Source organism: Hevea brasiliensis, chromosome 13 (genome assembly GCF_030052815.1).
Source record: "Hevea brasiliensis isolate MT/VB/25A 57/8 chromosome 13, ASM3005281v1, whole genome shotgun sequence".
In the NCBI taxonomy this organism is placed as follows: domain Eukaryota; kingdom Viridiplantae; phylum Streptophyta; class Magnoliopsida; order Malpighiales; family Euphorbiaceae; genus Hevea; species Hevea brasiliensis.
Window position 1 is genome coordinate 19181398 of NC_079505.1, and position 13843 is coordinate 19195240.

At 34.3% G+C, this 13843-nt stretch overlaps 1 protein-coding gene across 5 annotated transcripts in view; it reads right to left on the reverse strand.

Annotated features, from left to right (window-relative positions):
- The window catches only part of LOC110641118 (calcium-transporting ATPase 8, plasma membrane-type), a 43403-nt gene that overhangs the window by 3312 nt on the left and 26248 nt on the right, over nucleotides 1-13843 (reverse strand). For all 5 annotated transcript variants that reach the window (XM_058131945.1, XM_058131944.1, XM_021792718.2 and 2 more), the window contains 25 exons: nucleotides 13574-13683; nucleotides 13353-13484; nucleotides 13134-13223; nucleotides 12393-12462; nucleotides 10552-10622; nucleotides 10385-10468; nucleotides 10220-10297; nucleotides 10073-10144; nucleotides 6212-6295; nucleotides 6053-6135; nucleotides 5842-5950; nucleotides 5715-5770; nucleotides 5429-5471; nucleotides 5259-5342; nucleotides 4736-4873; nucleotides 4560-4625; nucleotides 4375-4473; nucleotides 3908-4018; nucleotides 3603-3773; nucleotides 2582-2641; nucleotides 1648-1812; nucleotides 1419-1535; nucleotides 944-1042; nucleotides 535-672; nucleotides 317-417 (listed from right to left, as the gene is read on the reverse strand). In XM_058131945.1, the coding sequence (XP_057987928.1) occupies nucleotides 317-417; nucleotides 535-672; nucleotides 944-1042; nucleotides 1419-1535; nucleotides 1648-1812; nucleotides 2582-2641; nucleotides 3603-3773; nucleotides 3908-4018; nucleotides 4375-4473; nucleotides 4560-4625; nucleotides 4736-4873; nucleotides 5259-5342; nucleotides 5429-5471; nucleotides 5715-5770; nucleotides 5842-5950; nucleotides 6053-6135; nucleotides 6212-6295; nucleotides 10073-10144; nucleotides 10220-10297; nucleotides 10385-10468; nucleotides 10552-10622; nucleotides 12393-12462; nucleotides 13134-13223; nucleotides 13353-13484; nucleotides 13574-13683 (2431 nt within the window). The remainder of the gene's footprint in view (nucleotides 1-316; nucleotides 418-534; nucleotides 673-943; nucleotides 1043-1418; nucleotides 1536-1647; nucleotides 1813-2581; nucleotides 2642-3602; nucleotides 3774-3907; nucleotides 4019-4374; nucleotides 4474-4559; nucleotides 4626-4735; nucleotides 4874-5258; nucleotides 5343-5428; nucleotides 5472-5714; nucleotides 5771-5841; nucleotides 5951-6052; nucleotides 6136-6211; nucleotides 6296-10072; nucleotides 10145-10219; nucleotides 10298-10384; nucleotides 10469-10551; nucleotides 10623-12392; nucleotides 12463-13133; nucleotides 13224-13352; nucleotides 13485-13573; nucleotides 13684-13843) is intronic.

The window sequence follows — 13843 nt, forward strand, 5'->3', positions numbered from 1 at the left end:
CTAACAGGTACTTTGGAAGATGTAGGCAGTTATAACAAATAAGAACCATCCAAACTTACTGGATAAATTAAAACTTATCTTTAGCGATTCATGTTAACCAACTTAAAGATCTGTGCCATAATTGAACAAGAAAAGAAAATAGAATTCGAAAAAGAAAATCAATATCAAGCGCTTACAGTTAAATAACCAGGCTAATATTGTATATCTAACACCTTTAACTTTTAAATATGTCGAGCTCCATTTTATCATTTTTGTGGATGGTACAACACTGATTTAACATTTGTACACCAAGGAGTAGCCATCATAACATTCTTACCTTCGACCAACTGGGGGCCGATGCATTAGGTGATCTGTAGGCGGTTCAGTGGCCAAAGCCAATGCTCCAAGAGTATCCATGATAAGGTTAACCCAGAGAAGCTGTAAAGCAAGAAAAAAGAACAATTAACCTGAGTATGTGCAGAAAAGGGTAACTGTTACTGGATTCTGGTTGTGCGACAATATATCTTTTTTTTTTTGAAAGACGAACCCACAAACCTGAACAGCATTTAATGGGACATCACCAGATGAAACTGCAGCCACAACATTTATGATGAGGGCTGCAACATTAACTGTAAGCTGAAACTGGATAAATTTTTGAATATTTGCATATACAGATCTACCCCATCGAACGACCTACATAAAACAGAATCTAATATATTGGCACTTCCAATGATTCAAAAAGAATTAAATATTGTATTTATTTCAAGAATAATTTTTTTCTTCCTCAGACTCATATAGCAGACAAAGAGGGTTCAAAAGTAATTATGCTGTTCTGCATAAATGTTGATAGAATGCAGAATAACATGGCCGGGATCTCACCAATGCACTGTAACATTTGCAAACAGGGAATTACAAAAACCTCATACTAATCCTGCTCAAATTAAGGTTTATGAATATAACCAACCTTCACAACAGAAGCAAAGTTATCATCCAGGATAATGATATCGGAATTTTCCTTAGCCACTTCTGTTCCTTGAATGCCCATTGAAAGGCCGATATCCGCCTGAACATACAATGGCACTAATAATAATGACAGCAACAACAAGAACAACCAAGGGAAAGGAAAAAAAAGGAAGAAAGATACAGAAACAACACAAGTGAACGTGCACACAAACGGTTGAAGAAAAAGAGCAATAAAAAGATCGTTATTAAATAAGATCATAAATATTATAATTTGACCACAAGTGACTCATCTATTAAAATAAAAAAAAAATTAAAAAAAAAAAAACTAAGTATTCAAGTGATCATAAACTAAGTGATTGTTGCATTAGTAGTTTAGTACTGTCAGGATCAATGTTTATTCATTCCAGTTCTCTTAACAAAATTGCTCTTCAACATACAAATAATTCATTGATTTCAAAGATAAGGACTGAACAAACCTCATGCAATGCAGGAGCATCATTTGTACCATCTCCAGTTACAGCAACAACATGTCCCCCCTTTCTCAATGCTTGCACAAGCAGAAGCTTGTCATTTGGAGAAGATCGTCCCATTACCTACACATTGCAAATGTCAAAATAACAAATTTACCACCTGGGATAAACTATTAGGACACAAAAGATGCAAGATGTACAAAAAGAATTTCAAACATAGACCCATAGTTCATACCAATATCTTCTCAACGTGTTTTTCCCTTTCTTCAACCGAATATTCTCGAAATACTTTTCCTTCAATAAGAATAGGCTCAACAGCATCTTCATTCGAACCTAGTATTCCACATTCCAAAGCAATCGCTCTAGCAGTCTGAAGGTTATCACCAGTGACCATACGCACCTATGAAAATATGGGGAAACAGTAGGCTCCTTTAAATTAAATCCACAGGTTGTCAATATATAGTGTGCCAATGTTGGAATAACTGCGAAAAAGCAACACTAGATCTCATCTGATAGCAACATTTAAGAGGACAACCATAAATCTCATATAATTGTGACTTTCAAAAGGACAAACTATATAGTTCTTTCTTTTGTGGGAAGGCTACAACTATGAGGTTTCTACATCAGTTTAATGATTTAAGACATGAACAAGCTACAAAATAACAGGTAATCAATAAAAACAAGTTCAAATATGTTTCAAACAAACAACAAAACATACCAGTCTTTTCAGTAATAAGGGAGGGGTGTGGACGTACAGAACTCTTCTTTCATTGCAAAACACAACAAAACATAGGTATTGACTATGTTCATATCAAATATATGTATTGTAATTTTTTTAGTTCAAGCATTAGCATTAATACCATCCCAAAGGAAAAACAACACAACCAAGCTGATTGTTTATCAATAAAATATGATTATTATAATTCAAAAGAACAAATAGAAAAAAAAAAAGCATTCATCTAATCCCTATTTTTCAGAAGCCCCAACAAAAGCATGCACGTGAGTTCATATATTGGCACTCAGAATATCAAATTATACACAGCTTAAAAATAATTATACATTGAAAGACAACAAAGACGTCAGCACATACTACAATAAAAAAATGAGAAATATTTCATTGCTCACAATAACATGTTTTCAACATATCAAGTTAGACATCACAGAAGTACCTTCACACCAGCGTTTTGACATAGTTGCACTGCTTCTTTGACACCTGGTCGACATGGGTCCTACACGCAATTTAAACACAAGTTAGCACACAAATCACATGTTTACAACTTGATAGTGTTTGGAACAAATGAATCCACTTATTTTATGAAATTCATTTGCAATTCCACAATTTCATTTATATGGAACTCAATTCACTTGGGATCATTCCTATCAAAATTGCTTGCAAAAGAATTTCATGCCACTAAATAAATGGAATCAGAATACCTAAAGCAAAAACATTGCCCACTATATGATGATATACCATCTCTCAGTGACCATTTCTTAAATAATTATCAAGCTAAAATATAAGTGGATTCGACTTTCCTTTTTTTCCCCTGCTCAATGATATAAATAAAAACAGTTATTTATTTTTAAGAATAAGAGAAGTGAGACAAATCTTAATGCAAATAAGAGAAGTGAGACAAATCTTAATGCATCTAATATGTATTAATGGCATTATTCATATCCTAATTTTAATTTAATTAGAATTTCAGAACCTTCATTGCCAAAAACCATTATTATCAATTTTATTTTATCTTTTTTAACCTTGCACAATGTTTTAACATGGAAAACAACAGAACACTCATATTAGCGTATTTGTGTTGCCAAAATAAAATGGGATATGAATTTCTTTTTGAAATAATGTAAATTCTTCATGACATCAAAAAAAAAAAAAATCCACAAGGCATATGGAAACTTTTAATTTCACATTGTCAGCAATATTTTATCAACAAAAACTTGATAGAATACCTGTTATATTTAATTAATTATAGCATAACAAGTGCTATACCCTTTCTTTTTAAAATAAATGTTACTGTGTTCTCTAAGAATCTATGTTAAACAAAAAGAGATGCCAAATATAAAGAAATCCAACAGTGACAAATTTTGACAACAAAGTAAAAACTACAAAAGCAAGACAAAATTGAAACATAAAAATCTTGTACTACAGTGAATCAGTATGATTTCAATGGTAATTAATACCTTTAAGCCAATAATAGCTAGCAAAACAAGATCATCCTCAGGTAATGCCCATTGACTCAGCTCTTGTTCACCGACTGGAACTTTATCGATCTCATAAGATCGATACGCAATAGCAATACAGCGCAAACTGCCGGCTGCCATATCTTCAATAGCTTTCTTGAAAAATAAAGCCTGGAAACAAAACTTGAATTGAGAACTAACCTAAAATGAATAGGGGAGAATAAAATAACATTTAGATTTAAAGAAATATAACCAACGATTTCTAACAAATAACCAACGATCAGAAAGCAGGCATTTCAGCAAACCTTTTCATCATCCATTGGTTCGATGTTATCATTTTCACCAAAGTAAGCTGTACATGAGGATAAGACTATTTCAGCAGCCCCCTTCCAGTGTATATGGACTTCAGAGTCAGGCTGTATATTCAATAGAATTTTAGCATCAAGAAGTCACCGCAATTGCAACAGTAGAATTACTTCGTGTAGTTACTTTTATATATTTCTATTTTGCACAAAAAAAATATTACTCTTTTAACAGCAAAGCTCCAAACTTAAAACAGATATCAAGAAAGTTGAGGAATTACATGGTTATAACGGCTTCTAAAATTCTTAGAATGTACATAGCACACATAAGAGGGTCAGCAATTGCAACCAACAATGTCCCAACTAATCTTACCTATTTTTTCTCCCAAAAACTACTCTAAAAATCAAGTAAGATTTTATAAATAATAATAATAATAATAATAATAATAATAATAATAAAGTAAGATTACCAGTTGTAGTGCCACACCGCCTCTTTTTTTCTGTGAGTTGAATGGGAAAACATGAATAACAGTTGATTCTGATCGAACAGCATCAAAATTCATGCCCAGCTATGGCGGAAAAAATGGTAACCATAATTAGTTTAAGAATTCAGAAGTCACCTAGTTAACAAACAAGATGAAGTTACAAAAGAAACCTTGACTCCCCAAACAAGAATGGCTTTCTCTGTTGGTGATCCAGAAACCTCTACGTCTCCTCCACCCTACCAAAGAGCAATGATGACACATCATGAAGTCAATGGTGCAATACTAGCTGAATTTCTGCTTGGTTAGTTACATAGCACATACAAAAATAATAGATAGATATTCCTACCTCAGGGATAAAAACACTGCCATTTGTATTCTGTGCAACGCCTTCAATAAGTAAAGAGGACAGCTTAGGAGACAATTGGGACTTCTTTTCTGGAGGATCAATTTTTTTGCTACCAGCATAAGCAGCAACAACAGTCATCTGTGAATAAAAGAAACAGAAGCTTTCAAACAGATGGAAAAAAATAGAAAAACTTTGTCTATATACCTATGACCAAAAAGAAAGGAGTTGCAACAACAAACTCTTTCCTCACAACAAATCAAACATGCTCCTGGATAATTTTCTTCCAAAACAAACCTAATTTCTGCAGGCATGTAATATTATCAGTTTTAAAATCTTATCATCCACTAATTGACATGGTCTGAGCTTTGTAGAGAAACAAAGTGAAATTTTATCATGATCCCCACTTTTCCATGCATCTCTAGAACAAAGCAACCAGCACGACCCACCCTCCTCATTTGCATCTACTTTCACAATGCAAAATTATGAACCACAAAACTATGCAAAAAACTACATAATAATTCACCTGATTCAGGGTTAAAGTACCAGTCTTGTCACTGCAAATGGTTGTTGCAGAACCCATGGTTTCACAGGCAGAAAGCCTACGCACCTGTAATTTGATCTCTATTGAGCACAGGTTATCAAAGTTGACAAAAACACTAACCAAGAAACCAAAATAAATAAAATTAAACGTACCAAGGCCTTATCTGCCATCATTTTTCTCATAGAATAGGCAAGACTGTCATAAAGCAAATTTTAGAAAATGCAAACAAGTAGATAAAATCCGAAAAATATCACAATGGAAGCAGCAAATTCAAAAGTCAATTAGCATCATTTGCCATATAAAAGGAAAGGTGGAAGTTAATCTGCTACAAAAACCAATATCCCACAGCACCGCAAGTGATAATGGAACAGAATTTTGATGTTTACACAAAAAAAATGAACAATATATAATAGACCTTTTATATGAAAAGAAACTTACGTTAAGGTAACAGCTAAAGGAAGCCCTTCAGGCACTGCAACTACAACGATGGTAACCTAAAAACTTTAAACATCAGTTGACCACAAAAATGAACAAAGAGAGAGCATCAAACAAGGGGGGCACATACCGCAACAGTAAGAATTTTAATGGCTCCATCTACTGCATCACCAACACTAGTTTTACCCGCTTTAAACTGAGGTCGTCCATTTGCATCCTTGGTATGGCCAGTAAAGAATCTGTTGGGTGGGAAACCAATTTCCACAAATGAATGAATGAATAAATAAATAATGTACACAAACACAGATACCTACACATGATAATAGAAAGCACTCAGTTACCTGACCAAAAGTACAACCAAGACAAGAAAAGCTACCGTCAGTCCAACAATACCAATAAAAGTAGCAACTCCATTTAAGCGCACCTACCAGCAGTCATTCACAAATGAGCACAAATTGTGATCACCAAATGTAACTAAAAACAGTAATGAGAAAAGCAACCTGCAATGGTGTTTCTTCACCAGTGTCTTCTGATATACTAGCCATAAGCAACCCCCATTCAGTGTTAATCCCAACACTCGTCACCTGTAATGGAGATATATGTAAGCCATAAATACAAGTTGAGACCACCTTTTTCTTAATTTTATTTTTGATTGGAAAGAAGAGGATTTATTATGTACTTCAACTGAAAAAAATAGGTCCTAACTGTCTCTAAACAAGAAAAGTTGTAATGCCACCTAAATAGGTAAGAGCACCACTTCTAACGCTTCTAGGAAAATCACAAAAATAAGAGAACACAAAACCAGAGAATATGAGATCAAATAGTCAAGGGAAAGAAAAAAAAAAAAAAAAAAAAAAGCAAACTGAACCTTCTATAAAAATATACTGAAAGTTCCATGCTGACTAAGCAGTTAAATACATCAGTGCAAATTGTTACCATGCAAAGCGCTATTAGGATTTATACATACAGGAAAATTTTGTGCCAAAAGTTAAATTTAACAAAAAAATATAACCTTTGGGGAGGGATAGAAAAATTATAAATTAAGCTGATAATTACTAAATGGAGAATAAAATATCAACCACAGAGAACACTAGATTTTGGTGACGAAACATTTATAAATCCATTAGCTCACAATAAACCTCCACAAATTCAGATTTTTCATTTTTTTTCTCCCTTGTTTCCTCCATTGGGCTCATAAACATTTTCAAAAGAAACTAGATGCCTTTTATCCAGGAACTGATGAACAGAATCTTCCAAACAAGAAGAAATTGGGAACTAGCAGGTTGAAATGTTTCACTAGTATAAAGCAAAGCTCTTTTCCCTATCCTTGTATTCCTTCTTTTAATACAAAAGTCATTTCTTAAAAAAAAAGCTCTTCAACCAATCTGCGACCTCTCATCTAAGAGTAGGAGGATTTTATATCACAAAGGGGAAAAAAAAAATTCTCCTTCAAGCTATGCTCTTTTGCCAAGGCCTAATAGCAGCCTTTAAAGTCAGCATCTGGATGAACAAAAGACATCAAATGGAACATGTGTTTGAAAATTGAATGAAAGTATGGCTAATTTGTAAATTGTTGCAACTTTTTCTGCCTGTCTTGTTCACAACTATATAACAGAAAAGACACGTAAAAAGAGTCCCCAAATATACTCCAATATGGCTGCACAAATTTTAGAACTGCAAAGATACCACACACTATGCTACAAGCTCTGCACCTACTTATACTCTCTTGAAATACGAACAAGATATTTTTTTAATTATCTTAACAGTAACTTCATAATTTGCCTAATGAGAATCAATGAAATATGCTTTTATGCAAATGGATAAAACATTATGACTGGTATATAGAGGTGAGCACATATTGATTATAACCAAAAAACTAAACCAAACCATTTTAATTCAGTTTTTCGGTAGTTTGGTTCAGTTTTAGTTATTATTCTTGAAAAAACTTTGGTTTTTCAATTTGATTAATTCTATCAAAAAAACTGAACTAACCAAGTCGACCGAAATTTGAAGCCCATATAGTTGTACGCCTAGCCCATGCCCTATTCTAACTTAAGGTGGCTTGCATATGCATTTTGTTTGAAGGCCCAACTTTAAGCCATATATTAGCTCACCCAAACACATGCTTCAAGCCCAATTAGCAAGAGCCCATCCAAGACCAAAAGTTTTTTATTCCCTAACCCTACCCCTTTGACCCTTTTAGATTTCAATCTCTTGAATCCAGATTTCAGTCCCTGCCTAACCTTCTCTCAAGCTCAATTTCATGCTTTCCTTTCTTGGACTCATCATCACCCTCATAGCCTCCCTTTCCCTTAATCATCCTTCTATAATCTTCTTCCCTTTCTTCAATAGTATTGCTTCTACCCACCCTCATGTCTCTCCCTTGCCTACTGCATTTGCATGTGCCACCCTCTATCCCTCTCTCAAGCTCACCCTCATGGCCTCCCTTTCCATGGTTCATCATCACCCTATCACCTCTAAAGGGCCTTTGCAGCTTCACCTGCACTGTCAGCAAGTCTACATCAACCTCCATCATGTCCACCGTGACATGCCAATGAATTTACATATCACCCAATGGCAGACGAGCCTCTCTTGTTAGGTGCTATGATCAACCAATGAGACGCTTTCTAGTTTACAATATAATTTTGCATGCCTTTTGTTTGGTTATATAAAACTCAACTCAACTCAACTAAGCCTTTATCCCAAAAATTTGGAGTCGACTATATGGATTCTCTTTCTCCACTCTAAACAATTTTGGATTAAATCTTCGGAAATGTGTAACGCTTCTACGTCATGTTGTACCACTCTTCTCCAAGTCAGTTTAGGTCTAAACCTTCTTTTCTTTCTATCCTCTAACCTAATGTGCTCTACTTGTCTAACTAGAGCCTCCGTATGTCTACGCTTCACATGACCAAACCATCTCAATCTCCCTTCTCTCAACTTATCCTCAATCGGCACCACTCCTACCTTTTCTCTAATACTCTCATTACGGACTTTATCTAGTCTAGTATGGCTACTCATCCACCTTAATATTCTCATCTTCGCAACTCTTATCTTAGACACATACGACTCCTTCAGTGCCCAACACTCACTACCATATAATATGGCCAGTCGTATAGCTGTACGGTAAAATTTTCCTTTCAAATTATTGGGAATCTTACAATCACATAAAGCTCTCGTGGCATTTCTCCACTTCAACCATCCAGCGTTAATCCTATGACTAATATCCTCCTCACATCCCTCATCTACTTGAAGAACGGAGCCGAGATATTTAAAATAATTACTTTGGGACAGTGCCACTCCATCCAAACTAACTCCTTCCATATCACTAGTTCGGCCTTCACTGAAATTGCAATACATGTATTCTGTCTTCGTTCTACTTAACTTAAAGCCCTTTAACTCTAGCGTACTTATCCAAAGCTCTAGCTTTCTATTGACTCCTTCTCGCGTCTCATCTATCAGAACTATATCATCCGCAAACATCATGCACCAAGGGATACTCTCTTGTATATGTTTCATCAATTCATCTAAAACTAATGTAAAAATGTAAAGGCTTACAGCTAAACCTTCGTGTAATCCAACTGAGATAGGAAAATCTCTTGTGTCCCCTCCCACTGTGCGCACAATAGTAGTTGCTCCTTCATACATATCTTTCAACACTTGTATGTACCTAATAGATACCCTCTTTTGTTCTAACACTCTCCATAAGACATCTCTTGGAACACTATCATAAGCCTTCTCCAAATCGATAAAAATCATGTGTAGATCTTTCTTCACATCTCTATATTTCTCCATTAAGCTTCTAATGAGAAAGATCACTTCCATAATTGAACGACCAGGCATGAAGCCAAATTGATTGGGAGAGATAGAAGTATCATGACGTAGTCGATGTTCCACAACTCTCTCCCACAACTTCATAGTATGACTCATGAGTTTAATTCCCCTATAGTTTGAGCAACTCTGTATGTCTCGTTTGGTTCTATAGAAAATATAGGAAAATGAAATAAATTTCCAAATTGACTAATTTTTTTTCTTTTTTTTGTGATTATTTGTGTTGTTAATTATGGATTATGTTGATTTTGTTCCCTTTATGATTTTAGATTTCTTTAGATTTGTTATTTCATTCGCAATTGATGATTTGGGAAATTTCTTTTTTTGCAAATCGATCATGGACTATGGAGGAAATGAATTAAAACCGATGAAACTGAACCAAAATTTTTCAATTCATTTCAGTTTCATATTTATTTCGGTTTGGTTTACACATTTTTGCTTTTTCAATTATTATGGTTCAAATTCAGTTCATAACCAAACCAGCCAATTGCACAGCCCTATAGGCAAACAGAAAACAAAATGAAATTTACCAACATAGTGCCACTACCATCAGCCACTTTACAGCCCGACATTAGAAATGGTTCCCGGGAATTCTTGTGAACCTGCAGAATAATCACTTCAATAAAAGGTACCATTATGCAATTTCACCACGTGTAAGGACAGGTCAACAGGCTTACAATCTTGCTTTCTCCAGTCATGCTAGATTCATCAATTGCAAGAGAGTGACCAATAATTAAAATTCCATCAGCAGGTACCTAAAGATGTATTTAGACTGTCGATAAATTATGCAGAAAAAATATAAGTGAAATATACTGAAAAGAATGGAGAGCTGATGTACTTACTTGGTCACCAATATTGAGGGGAACAACATCTCCAACAACAAGATCATATATTGAAACATCAACTCTTTTACCCCCTCTAATAACCTGCACAAATGTTTCTTTGTGATTTACATGCAAAAGAAACAAAATCCAGTCAAAAGCCACTTTTTATTGTGGTAGAAATGCACCTCCATATGTATGTTTCTCTTCTCCTCATTTAGATTTTGGAACTGAAGGGATTGTTTGTAATCACTTACAGCTGAAGACAGTAAAAGAAGAAAATTAAGGATATACACTTCTACAGAGAAATGAATAAACTATGACTATATAGAGTTGGATTGTTGGAATTATTTCACAAAGAACACGATAACAACATTAGTCTCAACAAAGCAAAATATACATTTATACAAGACATACTAAGACCACCTAGCCAGGTGTTGCAGTGAGCTTGTAACTTCTACTAATAATGGAAAGATATAATATAATTGTCACAGTATCATATACAACCAACAATGAAACTTCACTTGCCCCTGATTGATCTTTCTCATCACACTGGATAACTTGTTTCTATATAAGGAGCAAGCAGATGAAAACAGAGCAGGAAATGGAATAGCAATAAGGAAAAATAAAAAAAATAAAAAAAAAAAAAGAAAGGACTACTTTTTCCATTGTGAAATAGGAAGAAAAGTAGGGGGGAATGGGAAAAATGCATTTATGTTCCTTTTGATGGGCCCAGCTTATTTTGGGTGCATTGTCAAGGGAAAGAAGAGGGCCAATTAACCCAATTTCATTCAGTGTCCCTACAGTCGATCAATTTAAGCTGACCCTCATTGGTTTCCAAACAACATAAAGAAATTTTAATTATTCATCCTTTTCAATTCCTTCTTCTCCTCCTATCCCTTTCCTCTATAGTCTATATCCAATTTCCTTCCAACCAAAGAGAGTTCCAATCATTACTATATCGAAACAAGAAAGACTATGAATTTCACAAGTAATAAACAAGATAAGCTGTAAAGATGCATCTTGTTTGTATCTAAACAACAAAGGAGCAACAACGGATTTAAAATATCATCTCTGTGGAGTTTCTAATAGTTGTGCACAGACACAGATATAAATTTGCACGTAACTCAGCAAGCAGACTACAACTTGATTATCTAACAATATATAGAGATCCCTACGGCATACATCTAGAAGCATGAGTACTCTCCATTATGTGTAATACTTGGAAAAATATAAAAAAGAGAACACAATAAGATGGTTCAGCAAACCACCTCTCCACAAAATCCACAACAAAAAAAAAATCTCACTGAAAAACAGAACACCCAATACACACAATAATGTTCCCCCTCTCAAAATCATACTGCCCTTGAACAGACAAAACTATGTGCTTGAATCGCATTTATATAGTGGTATAGAACTCCCTATTCCACACAGTAGAAGCCTCCTACTTCAACAAGAAAATAAAATCTTCCCCAAAAAAAAAAAAAAAAATAAGAACTTATGGCAAGACCCACAACAATTTGTCATTATGAAGAAACTCAGTTTACAAATGAAACATCAACAATCAACTCAAAAAAATTTAAATTGCTTAATACTTCTTCATTATAGTGCTTAATATTTCTTTTTATTACTCATAGTCGCAAAAACATAGAAAATATCTAAGGCACATAAGCACAAACAGATATTTGTGTGTGCATTTTGGCGCACTTGCACTAGCCGATACAAGTTAAATTGATATATTAATACTTAACACCAATGTGCATTAACATGAGCAATACAAATGCTTTCACAACTTTATTTAGCTCAAACACACAGCCAATTCATCTACCAATGAACAATTATGATAGTCAATTTCCAATCCAATCACCAGTTTGTACATGCAAGACAAAATCTAATTTTAACTGTCTTAGGAATAAGATTTACCTATGTAATAGAGCAAGTTCTACACATTTCAGAATCCACAACAGTATTATGCTTCAAAGTTCAAACATTTCTAATTCAATAAAACACTGCACTGGGATGTCCATACCTGTCACAACAATGACAAGAATAACTGCAAAAGCAATGCTGGCCCCATCATACCATCCCTCCTTAATACCCTATAAGAGAAAAACACAGTAAAAGACATGAGACAACAACAGAAATAAATAGCAATTAATTCAATGAAGTAAATGACATAAGAAAAGGAACGACAGTGAATGCATGTAAACAGTCATTTAACAGCAAACCAACAGAAAAAAAGGAGGTGCAGTAGTTCTCATAAATACTTGTAATCCATGAAAAATTACAAGGAAAGGGAACAATGGCATTAAAACAATAAACTCAATTATCAATCAACACTCAACAAAAAAAACATTTTAATCATCACTTCAAGTTAAATACAGCTAGAATGTACATATGCCCCTAGCAATAAAGATGAATAAAATGGAGCAATTTATACGGTTATATCCTAAAAGACAAGATCTTGCCTGTTATAAACTAACAAGAATATAAGATACTCCATCAACTCACAATTTTCACTAGGGTTGTGCAATCGCTTGGTTCAGATTTGAACTAAACTGAACCAAAATGACCAAAAAGCCAAACTAGGAAATTTTAAAACCGAACCAAAATTTTTTTTATTAAAAATTTATGGTCCACATATCAAGCAAGAATTAGGTTTCCAAAATTACAAATAAACAAATCACAAAAGCCTCAAACATTCTTTTGCACTTAACACTCATAAAATGGTGATACAATTGGCAAGGCTTTGTACAAACTACAAACTCACCTCCGTCTTTATACCCAGCACCAAAGAAGCCACAGCAGCCACCATCAATATGATTAAAGTAAGATCTTGCCAAGCTTCCCAAAGGAACATCTACAAAATAAAGCATAAAACTAAATTTGATGAAAAGGGTACACAGTACAATTATAAATTCAATAGTATTTTACAATATGGCAAAAAAATCCCCACAAATTGCAGTTATAAATCTGCAATAGCAACTACCCAGAAAGTCCTTCCTTTTTTCTGCGGATAAGTGTTTGATCCAAATGCATTCTTGCGCTTCAGTAAATCAGCATCATCTCCATAGATCCCCTTCTCGTTATTTGTTTTTAAAAGATCAGAAAGCCCTTTTACCTGATGCATATAGGCAACAAGAAAAAAGCAAATAAATGCTACCAAAAATAGTACAAAAAAAAATTAAGAGAAATATTTCATAGACTTACCCCCCCAAGTTGCTCTAGAAAATCAAACTTATGATCCCTTGTCATTGTAGAAAGTTGGTCTTGATCAATTCCAAAATCACCTGTAGGTGTTGCATGTAATTCTGTGTTTCCTGCCAGAGAAAACTGAAATCAGTCCCAACTAATACACCATCTATGACGTCCAAAAATCAGCCCAATAACTTTTTGAACTTCATAGCAATTAACTTGCTACAACTGATACGGTATAACATACCAAAAGACGATGAACAACTTAAAACATAAAATAAGGAC